This window comes from Ctenopharyngodon idella, chromosome 21, assembly GCF_019924925.1.
Source record: "Ctenopharyngodon idella isolate HZGC_01 chromosome 21, HZGC01, whole genome shotgun sequence".
Taxonomy (NCBI): domain Eukaryota; kingdom Metazoa; phylum Chordata; class Actinopteri; order Cypriniformes; family Xenocyprididae; genus Ctenopharyngodon; species Ctenopharyngodon idella.
The window spans coordinates 18,338,345-18,362,756 of NC_067240.1; the positions used below are offsets into that span (position 1 = coordinate 18,338,345).

General features: G+C 36.0%; 2 protein-coding genes across 3 annotated transcripts; one reads left to right on the forward strand and one right to left on the reverse strand.

Annotated features, from left to right (window-relative positions):
* The first annotated feature begins 864 nt into the window (after window positions 1-864).
* slc7a3a (solute carrier family 7 member 3a) lies at window positions 865-17,738 on the forward strand. 2 transcript variants are annotated; one of them, XM_051877450.1, is made up of 12 exons: window positions 865-978; window positions 8,108-8,554; window positions 8,635-8,796; window positions 9,385-9,556; window positions 9,701-9,819; window positions 9,955-10,177; window positions 10,270-10,409; window positions 11,487-11,589; window positions 12,333-12,559; window positions 13,020-13,186; window positions 14,915-15,023; window positions 15,121-17,738. In XM_051877450.1, the coding sequence occupies exons 2-12, from the start codon at window positions 8,188-8,190 to the stop codon at window positions 15,264-15,266; spliced, it is 1,935 nt and encodes a 644-aa protein (XP_051733410.1). In that variant the 5' UTR covers window positions 865-978; window positions 8,108-8,187; the 3' UTR covers window positions 15,267-17,738. The 2 variants fall into 2 exon arrangements, with proteins under 2 accessions (XP_051733410.1, XP_051733409.1); XM_051877449.1 differs by having other exon boundaries at window positions 889-1,029.
* Window positions 17,739-17,777: 39 nt separating this feature from the next.
* On the reverse strand, window positions 17,778-22,886 carry rab39ba (RAB39B, member RAS oncogene family a). Its single transcript, XM_051877451.1, has 2 exons — window positions 22,632-22,886; window positions 17,778-20,350 (listed from the first exon to the last, which is right to left on the reverse strand). Exons 1-2 carry the CDS (start codon window positions 22,844-22,846, stop codon window positions 19,924-19,926), a joined length of 642 nt encoding a protein of 213 aa, XP_051733411.1. The 5' UTR covers window positions 22,847-22,886; the 3' UTR covers window positions 17,778-19,923.
* Window positions 22,887-24,412: the final 1,526 nt, after the last annotated feature.

A 24,412-nucleotide genomic window follows, 5' to 3' on the forward strand; every position in this document is an offset into this window, starting at 1 on the left:
AATTATTCTCAGACTGGGACACACCCTGAAACCCTTCACCTGTAAAATGTCAAATAAATTCAGCCGCAGCTTTGAAACAACTATAAAATCATCTAAGATTAGATTAAACTTATCATTGTGCAGAGTCAGTGGCTCTGACAATAAAGTTGAATTTAATCTAATCTGATTTTATAGTTGTTTTAAAGCTGTTTTACATTTTCAGGTGACAAGTTTCAGGGTGTGGCCTGGAGCAGGAAGCCACAAAAGAGTAGTTTAGAGAAAAACAATGTAAAAATAAATAAATAATGATTAAGATAAAAAATATATATCTAACAATACAGTATTAGTGAGCATAAATAAAACATAACAATGTAACATAATAGAAACAAATAACATTTTACACATATTTATAGGCTAATCAACATATTTCACAGTATATATATATATATATATATATTCATGGTTTGTGCATCTAAGAGATCGAAAAGCCCTTGACAGGGACTTTTAGTCCACTTTTAGACACTGAGAAAAAGATGAAAGTTACTAAGAAAATCTTGTCTGTCCCTTGTTTTTATCAGCAGGCCTACTTATATTTCATCAATACTTAAATGTAAAAACTGCTTTACTTTAACTTACTTAAGTATGTTCTGGCTAGATACTTAATTTTAATCCCACGCTTGAACTTAAAGTAGCTACAAAATCGTACTTTTTAATAAGGTCTTTATTTACTAGTTGTATTTGTTGAGTTCTAATGGTTTTGCGTGTTTTACGTAGATTTGTCGATACGAAAATTAATCATTTACTAAAATACTATACATTTTTCACGTTGAGGCGGGACATCTTACGTGACATGGCAACACCCTCAAAGCTGATTGGTTACTTCGGCGGATGGATGCCACGGTTTGTTTATACTTACGTCATCGATGACTATTGGTCAGCGTCAAAACTAGTCAGAGAAGGAGAGGATGAGCAGTGATCACTCGCACACAGCCAGACAAGGTAAATACAACAAACCGAAGTTATCGGCACCTTCACATCAGAAACCAAGAGGTAACATTTCTACTTTTCATTCTTTTGAATTTATTAGACATCTGGTTTTAATATAACTAATAAGATCGTTTCAGTCCATCTTGACTCCACGATGCAGAATGGTTCCTTTATTGCACTATACGGTAAAATATCTGATGCAATCCAACTCGTTCATGTAATCATATTCACAAATCACAAATTAACCTACAGCCCTGATATTAACGCGAGCCTGCAATATTTGCATGCATCTATTAGACGTATAATGATAAAAAAAAAAATGTATTTATTATATATATATATATATATATATACACATTATATATATATATATATATACACATTATATATATATATAATGTATATTGGACTAGTGCACTTTTGTCAGCAGAAAAAGGAACAAATAATGTATGTGTATCAAATGCCAATATAATCCGCAATTTATTCATATAGCTACTACGAAATGCATGCCATTATGTTTGCGAATACTGTTTACTATTGTTGCAAATATTCGTGTATCCTACACACGGTGCATTTTATTTATCATGATTTATTGTATTTCTTATTATAAGATGACATTTATTGACATACCCCAAATGATGCTGGTCACAACTATTAGCCCGTCACTTATTCTGTTATTTTACAGCATTATTATTATTCGGAGAAGTAAAACATATGTATGCCGTAGCTCTCAGGGAAGAACCAGAGCCAATGGATCTGGGAAGAACGAAAGTCACTAATTTAAATATAATTCAAATGTCTATTTAAATTTATCGTACGACTCGCTTTTGTTCCCTACATTTGTTGTATTTTAGATTTGTTTCGCAAAACGTCGTGTTTTGTTTCATTCATTCACGGCACGCGAGTTCCCGCTCATAAACACGCACGTTCTGTGTGGACCTACGACGTCACTGCCCGGAAGTTGTATCTGTTGTAATAGTTGCATCAGCCCAGAACAGACTGGTACCAGTTCAGACTGGCCAGATCATACACCTAAATTATGCTGTTTGAATATTACGTCAGAAGGGTACCTGAATCATCCCGTGACGTTTATTGTATTTTGTTTGCGTTGCCATGTATTATATCTAATATAGGCTTTCTATTAAAATAATCTTATATCTATTGTACCCCGCTAAATTTATCTTAAGATACTTGCTGTATTTTGGAACATGATAGTCGTTTCTTGCTGGTCTAATTTGCATCACATGTTTTATTTTTACACAGCTTTTAAACAACTTTTTTAGACTGCTACAACAGAAAATGTATACAATTAATAATAATAATAATACTACTACTACTACTACTATGTATTGGCCACTTGAGAATTAAAGTTTGCAAATATGCAAATAATACATTATTTTAATAAATCCTATGAATATAATATAAATAATTATTATTTAATAAATTAAATATATAGGATACTTCATTGTTTCCTGTTTAATGGATGGTGGTGTAATGACGTTGGGTTTTTAGAAATTTCTGCTCTCTTTGGCTAAACAGAAATGTGTCCCTTTGCAAACACTGACAAATAAGAGAGCATGAGACTGAATGACAGGGGTGCAAAACTCAGTTCCTGGAGGGCCACAGCCCTGCAGAGTTTAGCTTCAACCCTAATTAAACACATTTGATCCAGCTCATCAAGTCCTTCAGGCTTATTTGAAAACTACAGGTATGTGTATTGGAACTAAACGCTGCAGGGCTGTGGCTCTCCACAAATTGAGTTTTGCACCCCTGCTGATATAAGGCAATTTGTTCAGCAGAGTGATGTACACTTCATTATAATTGCATCATCCATGACTTCTAGAACAAATTGGTAATTGTCAGTTAACGATTACGTTCATAATAGTGAAAAACCTCAAGCTTGTTCAGTATGATGAAGCATCTCTGGCTGGTAATTTGCACAGTCTGTGGAGCCCTGTTAAAGGGGGCTGTGTGATGGCATTAATCCAGCTATTTGAGAGGTTGCCAGGTTCATTCACAGCGGCATGTGCCACCCTGAGGCCTGAATAAGTTTGTTTCATAACCATGAACACTTGAGTTTTTGAAGAATGAAGTTTTCATGCTGGTTTCTGCTTGTAATATGGCGCCAGTGTCCTGTGGATCCTTCAACAGTTTCGTAGTATCTCCTTCCTCAACTGCATATCTCGTTGTTTGGTGTGAGAAGATATATATTCCCTTTCTGTGTTTATATGCACTGCATGCAGACTATGAAATGTCCATTTACCCACAGATATCATTTCATGCTTGTAGTTCTTATCTGCCTGCTAAATCAAATATAAGGGCTGTTAGAATGATCAAGAAGTAATACTGATTCTTTAGTAAGATATTTGAGCCTGGGAATGAATGTTCCTACCAAGATTTAGCAAATCCTGTCATGAGGAGTAACAGTAATAAGACTGAATAGGATTTTGATGTCTCTCAAAGGGTCAAACATAACTTCGGTCATGTCACAAATGGTTTAGAGTATGTAATTGCCGAATTTAATTGTTTTAGGGAAACTGTACTGATTAAACCTTGAATATGGGGTTAGTGGGGTTTGCTTGAAAGTTCAGATGTTGGGCAAACTCATTTACTGATTAGCAGCAGTACAAAATCCGTTCTGCGTAAAAGAGAACCAAAACAATAACAACACCTAATGTAAAGTCCTCACTCTCCTGTTAAGAAGGTTAACCGGTTGGCGGGTCTTTATGTAAGCCTCTTAGTATCTATTGAGGTATTTATTTTGAGAAAAGCCCAGTGAGTCACTTCAAAACAGTAGCATCTCACACTCATATGGGTTATATAAACCCTTAATAGACATAATGAGCGCGGTTCCTTCACGTCTAAGCCTGTGCATTCATTGATCAACGTTTTTGCTACTAGCCTACTTTACGAAGTAGTTTAGCATAATCTTATTATTTCTAGAAGAAATAATATATATATATATATATATATATATGAGAGAGAGAGAGAGAGAGAGAAAAAAAAAATGAACGACTTATTAATATTTGTAAAACGTTTGTCCATCAAATCAATGTCATGTGGTGCAACTTATAAATTAAAAATTCATTATACTTATAAAAATACATACTTTTTTCAAAATAATAAGCTCAAAACGAACGGAAAATGTTCATAAATACTATAATCATATATAAACAATACTGAAATAACACTGGTAAGATAAATATATATATATATATATATATATATATATATTTGATGGTTGCACCAAATGACATTTAAGTTTCAATGTTTCTTAAAAATGGTATGAAAAAAACGTATAAAACCTGCAAACAAAAAGGACATTTTTAAGAACTTACCACATGTGTTTTAAACTAGATTATGGAAAGATTCTTATATTTCATTCACGCAAGTCAAGTGTAGCTAAACAGAAATGTTACAGTAAAATGTGTAGGTCTCCTTGGTGTGCCAGTTTCCACTGGATAACAGACGTCTTGGCATTCATGAATTTCTCATGGCCAGATCAAAAGCCTTACAGATTTAATTTCGCCTACGTGTCACCCAGCCATCCTCGTGGAGACCACAAGAAAGAGATTAGTACAGCCGCCCTCGCTGTGGCCTATCATAGATGTGTGTGCACTGTACGGCCCAAAAAGAATCTCCTGGTAGGAAACATTTTCAAGGCAACTGATAGCGGTGCACTCTATAATCTCCAGAACTGGTCAACGCTCCAACTTGGCACAAAGAAAGACATAATTCCAGACTTTCTCAACTGCTAGATATATCAGTGCCACATTAAATATGTTGTATATGCGTATTCATTTCATGATTACAAAAAGCAGTGAATTGTGAAAGAAAGCAGCCATTGTGTGCTTTGTGTAAGACCACAACAGTGGCTTAAAGTTCTGAGCTCTTGCCCGGACTGAGCTCGATTCAACCCGCTAAGAATCTTGCCAGCTGCTGTGCCAAGTGAAACAAACCACCTTACAGATAAAAAGAGTCTATTTCAGCCCCTCTATTGTACAGTGAATTACAGGGATGTTTTTGTTTTCCCCCTCCTCTGTCCTCTTTGTCAAACCTGTCTTTGATCCAGGACATGGGGTTCTTTGCGAGCATTTCCACAACTTTCATGAAGCCATTTTTAGCAATTTCATTGTTCTAGTTTTGTTGTTTTTATGACAAGTTTTTTTTATAAGTGTTAAGTAATAGATCTCCGCCGTGGGATGGGAAGTCGAATCGTCATGGCAGTTTGTGTGAAATGTATAAAGATTGAATCAACAGAGCACTCCATGTTCAAACTTTCTTCACTGTCATTGCATCAGCATTTGGTTTTGATAGCTGTTGCTGCAACTCAAGGCTTAGTTGTGACCTTGTTTGTGCTTGTGTTTCCAAATCATTTCTGTTAGACATCACTGTAAACGTCACCAGTAAGAATGATGACGTAGGTAAAGAACTGCATGAAACATCAACAGTGTACTACAGTACTACTGCTGGCTCAGACATGACATGACACGACCATGTAACCTGATGAGCTAGCAGGAGTGCTTTGGAATCAGACAACTCCGATAAGGAGTTGAGCGGGCCAATAAGATACTGAAGGGTTCACACAGAACATTGTGGATTTTGTTGGGAGAGTGCAACAGTCAGTTTACATGTGCAGTTATAATTGAGCTACAGCAGGTTTTTGTGTAGTCAAGCTGAAGTCTAAAGAATACAATGACAATTTAAAGGGATAGTTCACCCAAAAATGAAAATTACCCCATAATTTACTCACCCTCAAGCCATCCTTGGTGTATATGACTTTCTTCTTTCAGTCAAACACAATCAGAGTTATATTTAAAAATATCCTGTCAAGAAATTAACACATTTATTCAGCAAGTATGCATTAAATTGATTTAAAAGTAACAGTGAGGATATTTATAATATTACAATATATCATGTAATGAGCCCCGCATATTACATGCAGGAAAAAAATAGTAGGCTAAATCATTTAGTAAATCGAGGGAACGAATTAGTAAATCGTGAGCATCATTTAGCAAATCGATGGAACGAATTAGTAAATTGTGCGCACGATTTACCAAATCGAGGGAACAAATTAGTAAATCATGAGCATTGTTTAGTAAATCGATGGAAACGAATTAGTAAAATGTGTGCATGATTTAGCAAATTGAGGGAGCGAATTCGTAAATCATGAGCATGATTTAGTAAATCGAGGGATCGAATTAGTAAATCATGAGCATGATTTAGTAAATCGAGGGAACGAATTAGTAAATCATGAGCATGATTTAGTAAATCGAGGGAACGAATTAGTAAATCATGAGCATGATTTAGTAAATTGAGGGAACGAATTAGTAAATCATGAGCATGATTTAGTAAATCGAGGGATCGAATTAGTAAATTGTGCGCACGATTTAGCAAATCGAGGGAGCGAATTCGTAAATTGTGAGCATGATTTAGTAAATCGAGGGAACGAATTAGTAAATTGTGCGAGCGATTTAGCAAATCGAGGGAGCGAATTCGTAAATCGTGAGCATGATTTAGTAAATCGAGGGAATGAATTAGTAAATTGTGCACAATATTTAGCAAATGGAGGGAACGAATTAGTAAATCGTGAGCATGATTTAGTAAATTGAGGGAACGAATTAGTAAATTGTGCGAGCGATTTAGCAAATCGAGGGAGCGAATTTGTAAATCGTGAGCATGATTTAGTAAATCGAGGGAACAAATTAGTAAATTGTGCGAGCGATTTAGCAAATCGAGGGAGCGAATTCGTAAATCGTGAGCATGATTTAGTAAATCGAGGGAACGAATTAGTAAATTGTGCGAGCGATTTAGCAAATCGAGGGAGCGAATTCGTAAATCGTGAGCATGATTTAGTAAATCGAGGGAATGAATTAGTAAATTGTGCACAATATTTAGCAAATGGAGGGAACGAATTAGTAAATCGTGAGCATGATTTAGTAAATTGAGGGAACGAATTAGTAAATTGTGCGCACGATTTAGCAAATCGAGGGAGCGAATTTGTAAATCGTGAGCATGATTTAGTAAATCGAGGGAAGGAATTAGTAAATTGTGCACACAATTTAGCAAATCGAGGGAAGGAATTAGTAAATCGTGAGCATGATTTAGTAAATCGAGGGAAGGAATTAGTAAATCGTGAGCATGATTTAGTAAATCGAGGGAACGAATTAGTAAATCGTGAGCATCATTTAGTAAATCGAGGGAACGAATTAGTAAATTGTGCACAATATTTAGCAAATCGAGGGAACGAATGAGTAGATTGTGAGCATGATTTAATAAATCAAGGGAACGAATGAGTAGATTGTGAGCATGATTTAATAAATCAAGGGAACGAATTAGTAAATCGTGAGCATGATTTAGTAAATCGAGGGAACAAATTAGTAAATCGTGAGCATGATTTTGTAAATCGAGGGAACGAATTAGTAAATTGTGCGCATAATTTACTTTTTTTCCTGCATGACATGTGCGGGGCTCAGTACATTTTAAATAAATGCTGCTCTTTTGAACTTTGTTTATAGAATCCTAAAAAATGTATCACATTTTCCACAAACACAGCACAACCGTTATCAACATTGATAATAATAAGAAATGTTTCTGTATGTAATAATATTTCACATGATGAATGGTGAGCATAAGAGACTTCTTACTGATCCCAAATTTTTGAATGGTAGTGTGTTATTTTAGTGTGTTATTATTGTTCACTTTTGTTGTTTTGTTTTGTCATATCAGATACAGATTTGGTTGTAGACGAAACTTCCACATTCATATCATGTTTGTTGCCTGACCTTTCGTTTAGGAATACTTCTTTACTGGATCAGTGTATAATAGATTCCATTTTTATATCCGGCTGTAACCGACTATTTAATTAGAGGGCAGAAATCTGGAGAGTTGGGACACAGAACTCCTCTGAAAATTCTGGGCAACTTATGCGGTTAGGAATTCGGAGAATCACAAAATGGCACATTCACTGGTAATAAGGTGTGATGAACACAATGTTAAGTTAGGCTGGAAAAAAAAAGAAAAAAATAGACCTGTCCTGACTAGACCGGTTACATCAAACCTAGGCATACTGGCTTGTGCAATTACTCTCACACACCCAAATGTGTCTAATTCTTCCTTCCTGTTTTATGTGCTCTTCCAGACATATAAGTAACAGAGCGCTTCTGGGAACCAGCACAATCAAGTACCTCACCAGATTTGTCAACTCATTTTGCATTAACCATGGTGGACAAAATGGTCTCTTTTGGACACGCGCTGCTGCGCCGTCGTGCTCTGGACTGCTCTGGTGAGGAAACACGGTTTGCTCGGTGTCTGTCCACTCTAGATCTGGTGGCGCTCGGGGTGGGCTCCACACTTGGAGCTGGAGTGTATGTTCTGGCTGGGGAGGTTGCGAGAGAGAAGGCTGGTCCTGCTATCGTCTTATGCTTCCTTGTGGCTGCACTTTCCTCCATGCTGGCTGGACTGTGCTATGCAGAATTCGGTGCACGAGTCCCTAAGACAGGGTCTGCTTACTTGTACAGCTATGTAACAGTAGGAGAAATCTGGGCCTTCATCACTGGTTGGAACCTCATCCTCTCTTATGTTATAGGTAAGTTTACTCTACTAGTTGATGATCATTTTAAAGAAATCCACTGTAACTGAATTACAAAAGCTGGTTCTTGTTTTCAGGTACAGCTAGTGTGGGGCGAGCTTGGAGCTCTACGTTCGATAACTTAATCGAGCAGAAGATCTCTAACTTCTTCAGGGCATCCATGGCTATGAAGGTTCCTGGGAAGGTTCTTGCAGAATATCCGGACCTATTTGCCCTCATTCTCATCCTGCTACTGACTGGTGAGAAATTTTAAAATAGAAATTATCATTTAAATGAGGTATATAATAGGGTTGTGACAATACCCTCATGTCACAATTCGATACATATCACGATACTGAACTCACGATACGATATTATTGTGATACTCCAAGACATATGGTAAAAGGATAACAAATAATGTACTGTTGTTTAAAATGCTAAATTTGGTATTACATTGGGAGTGGAAATGAATAGGTTTGGACTTGGTGCTGGTAACCCAATGCACAGGACAATGGTGACACCAGAATAAAAATATAAATGATTCTAACACTGAAACACAGATTTATTTTAGATGAATATGTTTCACTCTGTCACTGACTAGATATATTTAAAATAATGTAGGCCACTTTTTACTGGTAACATAAGACATTTGGCATTATCAGGACCTACAAATATTCCCCCATTGCATTATTATAATAATAATGGTGGCCTGATGATCATTTATATCACTAAATAATAGTTTAATTAGTATATATCTATATCCCTCTATACATGTGAGTGAAGAACACACTGAAATGTATATTATTAAATAAGAGATTTCTGATTTTGATGTGTGATTTACTCCTCAGGACTGCTTGCTTTTGGTGTAAGTGAGTCTGCTCTGGTGAACAAGATCTTCACTGGGATCAACCTGATTGTGCTGGGCTTTGTCATCATTTCTGGCTTTGTCAAGGGCAACACAGCAAACTGGAACCTCACATATGAAGACTTTGTCAATGATACAAATATCACCGAACCAGAGTAAGTTTGCCATGACAAAATCCAGCTCAACGTTTCAGCTACAAGCTGCTTTTAAAGTGGAGCAAATGAGGATCTCTTAAAGTTGTGAGGTGAGTAATGTGATTTTCTTCTGCAAGATTTGACAAATCTCTTCTGCTCTCACAGACGGGTAGAAAGCACATTTGGAAGTGGAGGTTTCGCTCCGTTCGGCTTCAGTGGCATCTTATCTGGCGCAGCCACCTGTTTCTACGCCTTTGTTGGCTTTGATTGCATTGCTACAACAAGTACGTATCATAAATGTCACAGTTACAGAGCACAAATACTGATTGCTGAACATTTTGTTTTTGTTTGTTCTAAAACCATCTGCGTGGTGAGTCATAAATGTATGTGGGTCACTTTAACCTTATTTTTTCCGGTAGGTGAAGAAGCCAAGAACCCGATGCGTTCCATCCCCGTGGGCATTGTAGCCTCTCTGCTTATTTGCTTCTTTGCTTACTTCGGTGTGTCAGCTGCTCTTACGCTCATGATGCCCTATTACAAACTCAACACCCAGAGTCCCCTGCCCGAGGCCTTCAGTTACGTGGGCTGGGCACCGGCACGCTATATTGTAGCTGTGGGTTCACTCTGTGCCCTCTCGACAAGGTAAATCAAGGGCTTTACTGTGTCTAGTAATGTTTTTGTTCAATATTTTCTATTTATCTGAATCTGTGTGTTTTTGTTTTTTTTTATCGTAGTTTGTTGGGCTCCATGTTCCCCATGCCTCGAGTGATATACGCTATGGCAGAGGACGGGCTGCTCTTCCGTTTCCTTTCCAGGATGAACAAGAGAACCAAAACTCCACTGCTGGCGACTGTTGTGTCTGGAATCGTGGCATGTGAGCGATGTTCTTTGTTTGTTTGTGTTACAGAATGTCCTAACTTTGCGTCCCATAATTTTTGTCAAATACGGCACAACATCAGCCAATCAGAACATACTTGTTTATTTAAAGGGTTAGTTCATCCAAAAATGAAATTTCTGTCATTAATTACTCATCCTCATGTTGTTCCAAACCCATGAGACCTTCGTTCATCTTCAGAAAAACAAATTAAGACTTTTTTTGATGAAATCCAAGATTTTTTTTATCCTCCATAGAAAGCAATGTAATTACCATCATTTAAGATCCAGAAAGATATTAAAGACATTGTTATTATAGTCAACGTGACTGCAGTGGTTCAACCTTAATGTTATGAAGCGAAGAGAATACTTTTTGTGCGCAAAAACAAAACAAAAATAACGGCTTTATTCAACAATTTCTTCTCTACGCTGTCAGTCTCCTACGCAGTTGATGCAGTGAACGCAGTTCAGCGCTTCCGTGTTTACGTCAGAAAGCCGGCTCAGTATTGGCCGGGTCCTGCGTCAGCATTACACGCATGTGTCGTGCAGCCAATAATGAGTCAGCGTTCTGACGTAGAACTGGGAAGCGCTGCAACGGAAATAGCGGAGACAGACAGGGTGAAGACGAATTTGTTGAATAAAGTCGTTATTTTTGTTTTGTTGTTGCTTTCTTCTGAGGATAAAAAAACACTTGGATTTCATCAAAAAAATCTTAATTTGTGTTCTGAAGATGAACGAAGATCTTGCGGGTTTGGAATAACATGAGGGTGAGTAATTAATGACAGAAATTTCATGTTTGGGTGAACTAACCCTTCATATATAGTTTTGTGGATTTTGGACCAATGAGATTTCATTGTGGGCAGGGCCATCCAGTGCAACGCTACAGAAATGAAAACAAACAAGTGACCGAGTTGTTGTTGTGGCTGCTACTGATTAAAAACTCAGATTTACTTGGTAGCAATTTATTACATCTGGTTAGGATGTGGCGTTTGACCTCTTAAAGTTGGTGATGTTATGTAAGATTTGATATATTATAGCTTGATAAGATTTCAAATTTGTTTGTTTTGTCTTCTTTTAGCTCTCATGGCATTTCTGTTTGATTTGGCTGCATTGGTTGACCTCATGTCTATAGGGACATTGCTTGCATACTCTCTGGTCGCCGTGTGTGTCCTCATTCTCAGGTATGTTAAAACCTTCACCTCAAATACTAAACACTGGGTCTACTACTATCTACTGCCTACATATTTTAGAGAGGTCATATTGTAAACTTTTTTCCCCGCGAATATACAATGTTAAATCCAAATCTGTCATAATTTAATTTTACATGACTATTTTCCACTCTAAAAATGTTTTTGGCATGGTTAAGACTCCTATATGTTACGATTGGCTAATTTTTCATACATTACTGTTCAAAAGTTTGGGGTCAGAGAAGTCTCTTACGCTCACCAAAACAGGATTTAGCTAATCAAAAATACAGTAAAAACAGTATTATTGTGAAAATATTATTACAATTTAAAATAACTCTTTTCTATTTTAAAATGCAATTTATTCTTGTGATAAAAGCTGAATTTTCAGCAGAAATCATTCTAATATGCTGATTTGGTGCTCCGGAATCTTTTCTTATTATTTTCAATGTTGAAAACAGTTGTGCTGCTTAATATTTTTGGTATAACTGTGGATGAATAGAAAGTTCAAAAGAACAGCATTTATTTGAAATAGAAATCTTTTGTAACCTTATAAATGTCTTTACTGTCACTTGATCAGTTTAATGCATTCTTGCTGAATAAAAGTATTTCTTTCTTTCAAAAAAATCTTACCGATTTCAAACATTTGAATGTTACTATGTAAAATGATTAACAATGCTGCATTTTTTGCTGCAGGTCAAGTATGTAGTTTGACTCACTGCCAATCTTTACGCCTCTAGATATCAGCCAGGCAACCTGAGCTCTTCCAGTCAGACAGAGAAACTGGTGGAACTGGTCGGTGGCGAGAAAGTGGCCGTATGTGGAGACAGTGGAGATGAATATGGCATAGATCTGGATGACAATCCCCGCAAAGAGAAATTCTCTCTGAAACTCCTCCTGGTTCCTTCCAAGGACTCGCCAACAGAAATGTCGGGAACTATTGTCTATGGCACAACTGCTGTTATCTGTGAGTAAAGATTTTGCTTGTCACTTTTTTGATAAATCTAGCTAATTTTAAAGGGATAGTTGACCCAAAAATTAAAAAAAAATGTGAACTATAAATGTGTGAGTTAGGGAGTTTGTCTAAATAAAAATAATTAAAATAAAACTTTAAAAACTTAAAACCAGTCATTTTATGTGCTACAATGGGATTGAAGCATCACAACATTACAGTATGATGGATATTCATTTTGAGATTTGCTAAAGATTACATTTAAGTGTTATTAAATAAGTGTTTTTAAATATTAACTTGAGTGAGTATTAAATGATGGAAAATGGTAGTGTATTTACACTCTACATAGACTCGGATCTACATTCATGTCTGTATTATTTGTATTTATCTGATTCAGTGCTGTAGTTGGCAATGATTTGGCTGATCAGGAATCAGCTGATTATGGACTAATTCCAATATCCTCTTGTCTGCGTAGCTGTGCTGATCACCATACTGTGTGCGGTTTTGGCTCTGCGTCTGGAAGCCATCGTGAATCTCGAGATTGTGTGGGTGACGACGTGTGTCATTCTGGTCCTGCTGTGCATCCTGTGTGTCATTGTGATCTGTAGGCAGCCTGAGAGCAAGGAAGCTCTCACCTTCAAGGTACCAGATGTCCTCGTTATTGAATTTGCCTTTTTATTATGCTATAAATCTTTGCCCAGGCTTGAACGTAAGCACTGAAGTGATGTAAAAGGAAATGCGCAATTAGAACACAAATACTCAGACTTAAAGGGAGAGTTCACTCAAAAATGAGGGTTCTGTCAGCATTTATTCACCCTCATGTCATTCAAAACCTGTATGAATTTCTTTGTTCAGCTGAACACAAAGGAAGATATTTGGAAGAATGTTTTTAACCAAACAGATCTCACCCCCCATTGACTACCATAGTATTTATTTTTCCTACTATGGTAGTAAATGGGGTCATTTTTGGGTGAACTAACCCTTTAAGTCTGAGTATTTGCGTTCTAATTGCGCATATTTAAAACAGTTCATGTGAGTTCAGTGGTTCTACCTTAATATTATAAAGCGACAAGAATACTTTTTGTGTGCCAAAAAAACAAAATAATGACTTTTCAACAATATATAGTGATGGGCCAATTTCAAAACACTGCTTCGGAGCTTTACGAATCGAATCAGTGGATCGGAGCACCAAAGTCACGTGATTTCAGCAGTTTAGCCGTTTGATAGGAGATCTGAATCACTAATTCGAAACAAAAGATTCATAAAGCTCAGAAGCATCATGATTTCAGCAGTCAAATAGCATACACGCAACAATGTCAAAATGCCGTTTTGATGTAAACACAGTCGGTTATGTATTAAATAAATGTAAACAGTTGAGAAAGAAAATGCGTGTGTAACAGTATATTGGATCTGTGCAGCTCTTAAAGTGACAACAGCCTAATAAACCTGCTGCAGTCATTAATGTTAATCAAACAACAAAAGACAAAGGTAAAATCACTCACTGCTCTTGAATGAATAACTTTTGTAGTTTTAATAAGGATTAGTCTATATTTAATGTATACAGCAGTGTTATTTTACATTTGATTACTTTATTAAATTTCTGTTGTAGGCTCTGAATACTACTGTTAGTGCATCTCCCTGAAAACCTAAAGCACTGTTTATTTAATTTGTATATTTTTTCTGTTGTATTGTTTTTGTTTGTAATTAGTTACTTTGTTCTTATTGTATTGCTGAGTGTTTACTTGTCTTCTGTAACTGTTTTGAGGACATTTACTTACATTAGTTAACCTAGTATTAGTTTTTGTTGAAGTATCAATAATTGTGAAATTTCAGTGATATGTAAAATTACTCATATCATGAAATAAGACTGATCAAATCACCCACCAATAATCGTATTAAATAATCGTGATTTTAATACTGACTAAAATAATCGTGATTATGATTTTTGCCATAATTGAGCAACCCTAGTTCAAAGTGTTCATAAAGATATTGTAAAATAAATCCATATTAATCTAGTCTTCTGAAGAGACACGATCGCTTTATATGGTGATCAGATTTAATTTAGGCTTTTATTCACATATAAACAGTCTCAGCCAACATACACAGAACAAGAATGGTAACAGGACGCTCAACCGTACTTGCTTGACACGCGAGAATAAACCTCATTGGTTCTCGTGCATCAAGCAAGTACGGTTGAGCGTCCTTTTACCATATTTGAGTGCTCTATGTACATTAGCTGATCAATCTTCATTTGTGTTTTGAAGATGAACAAAGGTCTTATGGGTTTGGAACCACATGACGGTGATTAATTGATGGAATTTTAAACTTTGGGTGAAGTATCCCTTTAAATCTTAATCTTCCTGTGTGCAGGTGCCTCTGTTACCTTGGCTGCCTCTATTCAGTATCTTTGTCAACATCTATCTCATGATGCAGCTGGACGCGGCCACCTGGTGCCGCTTCACTGTGTGGATGGGCATTGGTGAGTACATCTGTTCATTTAGCTTGTGGCTGCGATAGCGCCCTGTTTGTTTCCTTCATTCCAAACCTCCCATTTCTTCTCTCGTGTCCATTCCCAGGTTTCGCAATCTACTTCGGCTATGGTATCCGGAACAGCACCGAGGCCATGAACAGCTCCCTCCGAAAATACGAGCCACCCCTTCAGAACAAAAGCCCCATATATCTAGGCGGTGAGGAGAGTGAAGTAGAGGGCATTTCTCCCTGATAGGAAGAGAGAACGACGGGCATATTGCCCTACATATTTTCGTTTTAAGTCTGCAGATTTGATGTGAAAATCACGGCTCATTTATTGAAGAGACTGCCCCAAACATCTCAATTGGGAAAAAAAAAAAAGGATTTCTCATCCTCTCAAAATGATCAGGTTCCTCAACCTAAGAGTTTTCCATTAGAGGTCATCGTGCAGCTTTGGCCTTTCAGTACTGTAGATGCTGGTTTAAATGTCCCTGTGGCTGCTGCTGTAATCACTAGTACTGTAATGGCCATATTGTCTGGCGGACAATGAACTGACTGTGTACAGGGTATTTTGTTTTCGTCATTGAGCTCCAAGCGCGTTGTTTGTGCATTTGGATTCTGAATCCAAAATGGTCTCCTTCTGCCTCCTGGTTTTTCAGCATGAGGTTGTGAATTACAACAGGGACCCCTAGTGTTCACCGTGCAGAATGTGAAAATGGCAATACCGTGAGACAGTATTGGTGGTTGTTGGTTACTGTCAGACAGAATAATTGAAGAATTGAAACTGAAAAAAACTGAAAAGCTTTTAGACATTTTGGCTTGGCTAAAATCCCATGTGTGTGAGAGATGACTAAAAGAGTGCATGGATAGGAAAAATGTTTCCATTTCCTAAGAATGACAGTGAGGTATTAGCCCCGCTGCATTTTGGGATAATGATATTGGGTATATTGTTGTGGTATAAAATGATAGTTTTTTTTAAAGTGTGTGTGAGAGTTTTGAATGGACCATACAAGGTTGCACCATAAAATGTTTAGTTTTACAAAATACTAAATTATTTTTGGGGAAAAACTGTTTTATATGAACATGTATAGTTTACCCATCCATCCAACTTCCTTAAACTTGATGATTTTACTTAAGCAAACTGTATAACAGTTATTGTATTTCCAGACAATGCTTATGAAAAGTTCCTTGATAACTGCTGTTTCTGCCAAAACTACTTGCACTGCCGTTCAAAAGTTTGGGGTCCGTATGATTATTACTTTTTAAGAAGAAGAAGAAGAAATGAATACTTTTATTCTGCAAAAAAATTGTTTTCAACATAAATAAAAATGTTTCTTGAGGATCAAATCAGCATATTAAAATGAATTCTGGAGGATCATGTGATGCTGAAGACTGGAGTAATGATGCTGAAAATTCAGCTTTGTGTCACAGGAGTAAAATATATTCAAATAGAATTGAATTCTTATAATAATATTTCACAATTTACTGTATTTTTGATCAAATAAATGCGGCCTTTATGAGCATAAGAAACTTCTTTCAAAAACATTTAAAAATCTCCAAACTTTTGAATGTTAGTGTATCTACGGTTATCCTTACCAACTAGTACATTGATAGAAACCGCCATGACTTGAAAGATTATGAAAACTACTTATATTGTTTGAAGGACATCCCATAATCTTTTATTTTCAACAGTATTAGCTGTAATATTTGAGCAGAAACTGTTACTGTGCTAACTTTGTTAGTAATGTTAGTCTAACTCACAGGTCAAGGGTTAAACCTAAACTTGACTGAAGACCTAAAGAAACAGGCCTTTCATATCTGAAGGTGTAGATATATACTTGAGAAATAAGTGTCACTGTTTTTCACCATATTTTCTTGTCTTTTTTTTTTTTTTTGGTTTCCATTGAAACTTGTTCTTGGCAGCTTGGCTGTTGAGCTCATGTACCTTTTATCTATTTTTGTTCTTTATTGTAGAGAATTTGTAATGTAGTGGAATACTAGTTTACTGTTGCTCAATCAAACTTGTCAATCATCTTGTGCACCTATCATACTTTTTTGATATTTTATAGTATGCATATTTTATCCATTCTGGATGCTGAAATTCAGCTCCTTTTTTTCAGCCGTTTTTGGTTGGTTGTGCAAAAAAAAAGTTTGTGTAACCTAAATGTATTCAGATAATCAGAGAGCAATGGAGGTGTCTACATGACAGAATAATAGAATAGTTGTTTAAAACCACTATTATTTGTAAACGCATTTTTGTCTTTATTATATTAACATTCTGACTTGATTAGAAGCATATTTTTGTATAGCTTTACTATTATATTTGTGTTTCGCAATCAACTGAAAATGGTTTTGTTTACATGTACTGTACCAGACATGTAAAGTTTAGCATGTAAACGTGTCCGATGACGCATTGTTGTCTGATCCCAGGCATTACAGTTTTGATTCAATTTGGAGACATACGTTTCCTGTAGATCAGTGCCTGAAGTTTCAAATGTACCTCAAAGATGGTTGGTAGATATCAACATATACCAAGTCATTTGCCTTTGAGATCCACCTGTTACATGTGTTTGTTTATCAGTATATGAATATATATATTTTATTTGTCCTTGTTTTTTTTTAAACTGTAAATATTCACGCCATGTACAAAGAAAATGAGCTGTATTATAAAGATTCTGTTGTATGTTTTTCTTTTTTTTAAAAAATAAAATGTTTCACAAAACAACTGAGGCTGTTCGTTGTGGCTTTAAAGCAAAAGGAAATCATTTTTAGACACAAAATCTTTTGTGTCACACATTTTATTGATAGTTCATCTCTCCCACAGGATCAATAAATACACAGTTAATAGTCATTTCAGTTGGCTAAATGACATTGTATTAGTCTGTAAGTCAAAAAATGTACATTTTCTCAGCAGCTACTAACCTCAAGTGACAGGCAACAGTTATGAAAGAGTGAACTTCATTAGGAAGAACCTAACCAGAAAAAATTCGGATATGATTTATCAGTGCTTTACAAAGAAGTATGTTGGTAAAGTCCCTGGAAAAGTGTCTAAGGATACCATGACCCATTTTAAATGAGAAAAAGGCGGGAAACCTAAATGTGGCTCTCTATAATTGCATGTTTTCTGGAAGGTTTATAGATGATCTCAGAGATTTGAATGTAGCCATTCAAAATGCTTTAATTTGATTTGGTCTTTAACTTTACGCATTGAATCATTTAATGCTTTAAAAATCACGAGGGTACATCCTGAAGGAAACAAAGAACTTTCACATTCCCTGTGATTGTTATGACCTCTGCAGGCGAAATCTCCTTGTCAGGCAATAAGGTTTGACGATAAGGAACAGAATTTCTCCCCCTACTGTTTAAAGGGTTAGTTCACCCAAAAATGAAATTTCTGTCATTAATTACTCACCCTCATGTCGTTCCACACCCGTAAGAACTTTGTTCATCTTCACAACCACAAATTAAGATATTTTTGATGAAATCCGATAGAATAGATTTTTATCCCCCATAGAAAGCAACATAATTACCATATTCAAGGTCCAGAGAAGTAGTAAAGACATCATTAAAATAGTCAGCGTTACTACAGTGGTTCAACCTTAATGTTTTCTTTTGTGTACAACATCAGTATTTGCCGGCTCCTGCGTCAGCATCACACGCATGTGTCATGGTGCTCACGTCAACAGCGGCGGCCAATACTGAGTCGGCGTTTGGATGTAAACACGGAAGCGCTGAAAACAGTGTAGGAGAATGACGGGAGAGACGAAATTGTTGAATAAAGTTGTTATTTTTATGTTGCTTTCTATGGGGGATAAAAAAAAACCTCTCAGATTTCATCAAAAATATCTTAATTTGTGTTCTGAAGATGAACGAAGGTCTTACGGATGTTGAACGACATGAGGGTGAGTAATTAATGACAGAAATTTAATTTTTGAGTGAACTAACACTTTAATTTTTGAAATCAGAGGCCCCAAATAAACAACCAATATACTACCATTCAAGTTTGGGGTCAGTAAGTATCTCAAGGCTGCATTTAATTGATCAAAAAATTGTGAAATACTATTACAATTTAAAATAACTGTTTTCTGTTTTAATATATTTTAAACTGTAATTTATTACTGTGATGGCAAAGCTGAATTTTCAGCATCATTACTCACATAATTCTTCAGAAATCATTCTAATATGATGATTTGCTGCTCAAGAAACAGTTTTTATTATTATCAATGTTGAAAACAGTTGTGCTGCTTAATATTTTTGTGGAAACCATGATGCAGTTTTTCAGGATTCTCTGATGAATCGAATGTTCAAAAGAACAGCATTTTTTTTTTTAAATAGAAATCTATTTTAACATTATAAATGTCTTTACTGTGACTTTTGATCAATTTAATGCATCATTGATGAATAACATTATTAAAAAAAAAAAAAAAAAAAAAAGGAATTACAGAAAATTATTATTAATGAGTATCTTTAGTGAACACATTAGGGGCTATTTAGTCCAATGTGATGTTTGGATTGGTGTGGTACTCCTGTACATGCTCTCAAATGATCCATCATTACCGTCTAAACGTTTGGTGTAAATATTGGGTCCGTCTTTGCTCCAAAGGATCTGTGTGTTTCTGCAATCTTTTACTCAAACAGTTCTCACAACTCAGTTCCCCAAGTTCCATCTTCCAAGGTGGACTGAGAAGACTCGCCAAAGCTCCAGTTAATTCACATTTGCTTATCTTGAAGTCATTATTTGAACTGACTTTTAAGAGAACTTTATTGGAAGTAACTATGAAAGCAGAAAACATTGATTGAGAGGATGAGAGTATTTGTGGGGTTGCAGTAGTGGGAATGTCAAGCTAAGGGAGAACGACGGTACTGGTTTTGCAGTGAAGGAGCATGATACGCCGACAGGAGTCACTTGATCAACAGAGGCAGCGGCGGTCACTCTTGGTCACCTCCTCGGATGAATGCACCACGTTGGGCACGAAACCGCTCTTGACACCCTCCCAGCCCTCCTGGATGGTGATGTCACCACATTTGACCAGCTCGAAGATGTCGCGCGTCAGCTCCGTGAAAGCCCTCTCTACGTTTATGGCATCACGGGCCGAGGTCTCCACGTAGCGCATGCCGTAAGCGGCTGCCAGTTTCTCTGCCTCCTGCTGGCTCACCTGCCGCTGCTGCTCCAGGTCACACTTGTGGCCGACCAGTAAGAAGACGATGCTGTGAGGCTGCACGTGACTGCGCGCTTCCTCCAGCCACTCGTGGACATTTTGGAAGGAGCGCCGGTTGGTGATGTCGAAAAGCAAAAGGCCACCCACTGAATTACGATAATAAGCCCTTGTGATAGATCTAGATCACATACAGAGGAGAAGAGCAGACGATATCAGACAGGTGGAGGAACACGTTGTACATTACAACAGGAAAAAAAAAATGAATTAACGGCTGTGCATAAGCATATACAAAAGTATAAATTGATTTATTAAATAATATTAACCTAGTACATAAACACTTAATGGGAATTCTATGGAAGCCTGTTTCCATCACAGAATAAACTACTTTTTATCTCACAATTCTGACTTTTTTTCTCAGAATTGCATATAATGTTGTAATTCTGAGAAAAGAAGTCAGTATTGTGAGATAAAAAGTTGCAATTATCTTTTAAATTGTTTTATTCCGTGGCGGAAACAAGCTTTCATAGAATTCTGCAGATAACCTGTAAGAAAGATATTACAGAAAAATGGTTACAGCCTCAAATTCCAGAAATTAGTGACTGGTTTGGAATAGTATATGAAATACACATGATGGGAAGACTAACGAATCTTTGTTTACAATCGGAGAAATTATGTTTATGGGCAGAATGAGTGGAATATATTTTTCCTCTGAGAAGAGGGGCCTCTTTATAAAGATTTGAGTAGAACGATCCTAAATAAGACAGTTTCCAAAATCTTCCTATGAACGATTTATAAAACATCCAAAAAATACACAAAAAATGTTCCTAATTGCATCACACTTTAAAATTCGCTTTATAAATAAACCCTAAATTCAAGAGCAATGTGAACATGTCACATTCAAGGCAACGTTGAACAGAAGAAGGGATTAGCAGCAGTCTTTTAATCCAAATACACAATACAAGCACAGGAGTAACACAGGATAGCGTAACATCTCGTACATAAACAATACAAGACAATACCAGACAAAAACAGAACCAAACTCAGGACAGGGGAAGCTAATCAACAGAAACTGAAACAGGTGAGTAACTAAACTATGACAACAGATTATGAAAATTAACAAGGAACTAGAACACAGGCAAAGGGGAACAAGGAAAACCAAACTAAGGGTATTTTACACAACAACAATGTACTAAATATGGAAAAGTTTTTCCTTTGCATTTTATTCATGTACAGACGACAATGCTGTCAAAATGATCCCCCAAAACTCATAAAAAGTTTCCAGTTTTTAGTCAAAAACAGTGTCGTGTAAACGGCCCCCAAAACATAATCAAACTGAACAGAACTAAACATACATAAGCCCATTAATGCATACGGCGTACACATAAGGACATTTTCATGTCATTTTTTAGCCTTTATATATCCTGATTTGTTCCTCACTTTTGACGTAGGATGAAATCCATTGATTTTAGGATTAAATCCTACAATTTTATAAATGAGGCCCCAGATCTAGTATGGGATTTTTGCTAACTACAAAAGAGTGAATAAAGGTTATGAAAAGAAAAGTGATGAAAGAGATGACAGTTTAAGGAGTAAAAAAATAAATAAATTCCAAACTGGGAACAAAATTACTTTGTGTATCAAGTGTTTCATCCTGTATTTATCTATTTAGTTCTTGTATTTAAAAGAGTAAAAAAAAGTGTAATAAGAAGCATAAACTTACATATGGATTTGTTAGACAAAATACTGATTAATAAATGCATAACTGCAATTGGTACTGAACCACAAAAAGACTGTATTATGGTTACAGCTACTATTATTTTCTTTTAATCATTACAATCAAAATTGATATCTTTATTGCTCACTAAGGGATATTTTCAAAGAGAAATTTGAAACATATCAATAAAAACACACACAAACACACACACACACACACATATATATATATATATATATATATAGAAAGAGAGAGAGCGAGAGAGAGAGAGAGATATGTAAGGCCATCAGCCATTCCAACATTTTGGGGTGTTTTTTTTAATCAAAAACTTAAAATCCCAAAATTAACTTTCTTCTTAAGCAATAGAATGTTTCCTATTGAAAAAGGGAGTTGGGACAGGACATAAAGAGCTTTTGCCTTTTAAAAATAGCCAATAGTTTTTAGTTAGCAGGTTGGTTGCAGGGGGAGGGGCATTCTGATTTGTGAGAGCATTTGATTGGTCAAAATTTTGTTTAGTGCAGGATGAGTCATCAATATTTTTCCCTGAAAGAGGAAGACTGTAAATTTTACATGCATTTATCCAATAAAAATTATTTTTGCCAATGTTTAGATGTACACTAGCATATAAATGTCTAACAAACATCGACTAAAAGCCATCACTCCATTTTGAATTCTTTAAAGAATTAGGAAGTGCATGTAGCTGCGATAGCTATGTAGCGATGTGATCCAATATCACCAGATGTACCTGAATCTCTCTTGGCCTGCCGTGTCCCAGATCTGAAGCTTGATGCGTTTGCCTGGTTCAATCTCCACCAGACGGGAGAAGAAGTCTACGCCAACAGTAGGATCAGACACCTGTGCAAAACGTCCTTCTGTGAAGCGTCTGATCAAACAAGACTTCCCCACCGTAGAGTCGCCAATGACAATCAGCCGAAACTGGTACAGCCATATAGCTTCCATATCTTATTATATATCTGTCAAGGAATAACAGTATGTTGTCAGACAAAATTACAGTATTTTTTTTCTGAGTAAACCTAACCATGTGCTTAGAGGAATAGTTCACCCAAAAATGAAAATTCTGTCAAAATTTTCTTATCCTTGAATTATAATTTTTGTGTTTTATTCAACTCAAAGACATTATTATTATTATGAAAGTCATTTTTGAGGATCAGATCATAATAGACTAACAGCTGAGCCTCCTTCTTTAAATGGACGAGTATCATTCAAATAGGTGTTATATATAATTACCTTATTACATATATGATGCGAGACCATTAATTTGTATGGAAGTCCAAAGTATCAAATACATTTATACATCGGAAAGATTTTTGCAAATTGTCATATATTTGAGGTCAAATTGATCGAAATGTAATAAAATTATTTTTGAGAAGGCCGAGCCTATATGAATTTTCAGTGGTTAAGTATCAGACCTGAGTTTTTTTTTTTAAATTACATTTTGATAATAATTAATATGATTTCATTATTAATAATAAATAGTTTGAGACAACATCTTTAGTAACTGAACGATAATACATTTCATAACAACATCGTGTCTCTGGATAAACGAGTCCCTCAGGCTAGCTAAAGCATAGTAGATGCTTGCAGGCCTATGAGTAGAGCATCGCTCTTGTTTAGAGAAATCGCTCTATGAATGGATATTATTATCTCTTTTGTGTAGTTATTACCTTGGTTATGCTTCTCAATGTCTGCGGATGGCAAGCCCCATATTCTTCGCTGTCTTTCAGTCAGAAAGCGTATAACACCGTGACGTTCCCCAGCCAGGCATCGAAGCACACCCGAGTGTTTGTGAGGATAAATGTGCAACTAGTCGCGCTTTGAATATGCACTAAATGACCAAACGAATGCCCATAATCGTCTGGGGCTTTTGCATTAAGACCTATTACTTTCAGAATGCCCGTAAATTCTTTGTAAATTCATATTGTAAATCTCATGATTATGGATAAAGAGATGTTTGTGAAAATGTGCTGATGAAATGGCAGTATCATCAGCATCATATAGCCTGACTCATCCCTCATCAGTACCATTACCGTAATAACTGCTAGAGCGACGCATTATTGGTGGTGTCTCAAATCTCTGCTGTCGCTTCCATGTACTTGTTCAAAATAATTAATATGCCAGCTCCCATCACCAGCTGCTTCCACCTCATTTCATTGTATGCATTTTAATTTCAGTTGAAAGTAAAGAGAAACATTTTAATTGCAAATGCATAACCAAATGCGTAAACATTTTGTAGGGTTTACACTAAAACAATAATAATAATAATAATAATAATAATAAAAAACAGTTTATGTGAGTGTGCAAACCTCTTTAAATAACAAACAGGCATTACCATTGTTAAAAACAAACTTCGAAGATAAGATAGATAGATAGATAGATAGATAGATAGATAGATTATAACATACATTAAATAAAAAAAAAACTTTCAAATAATTTTTAAATGCCACACATTTGGAGCAAATTTAACAAATATACAGTTATGTAAATAAAAACTTACATATAATCAAA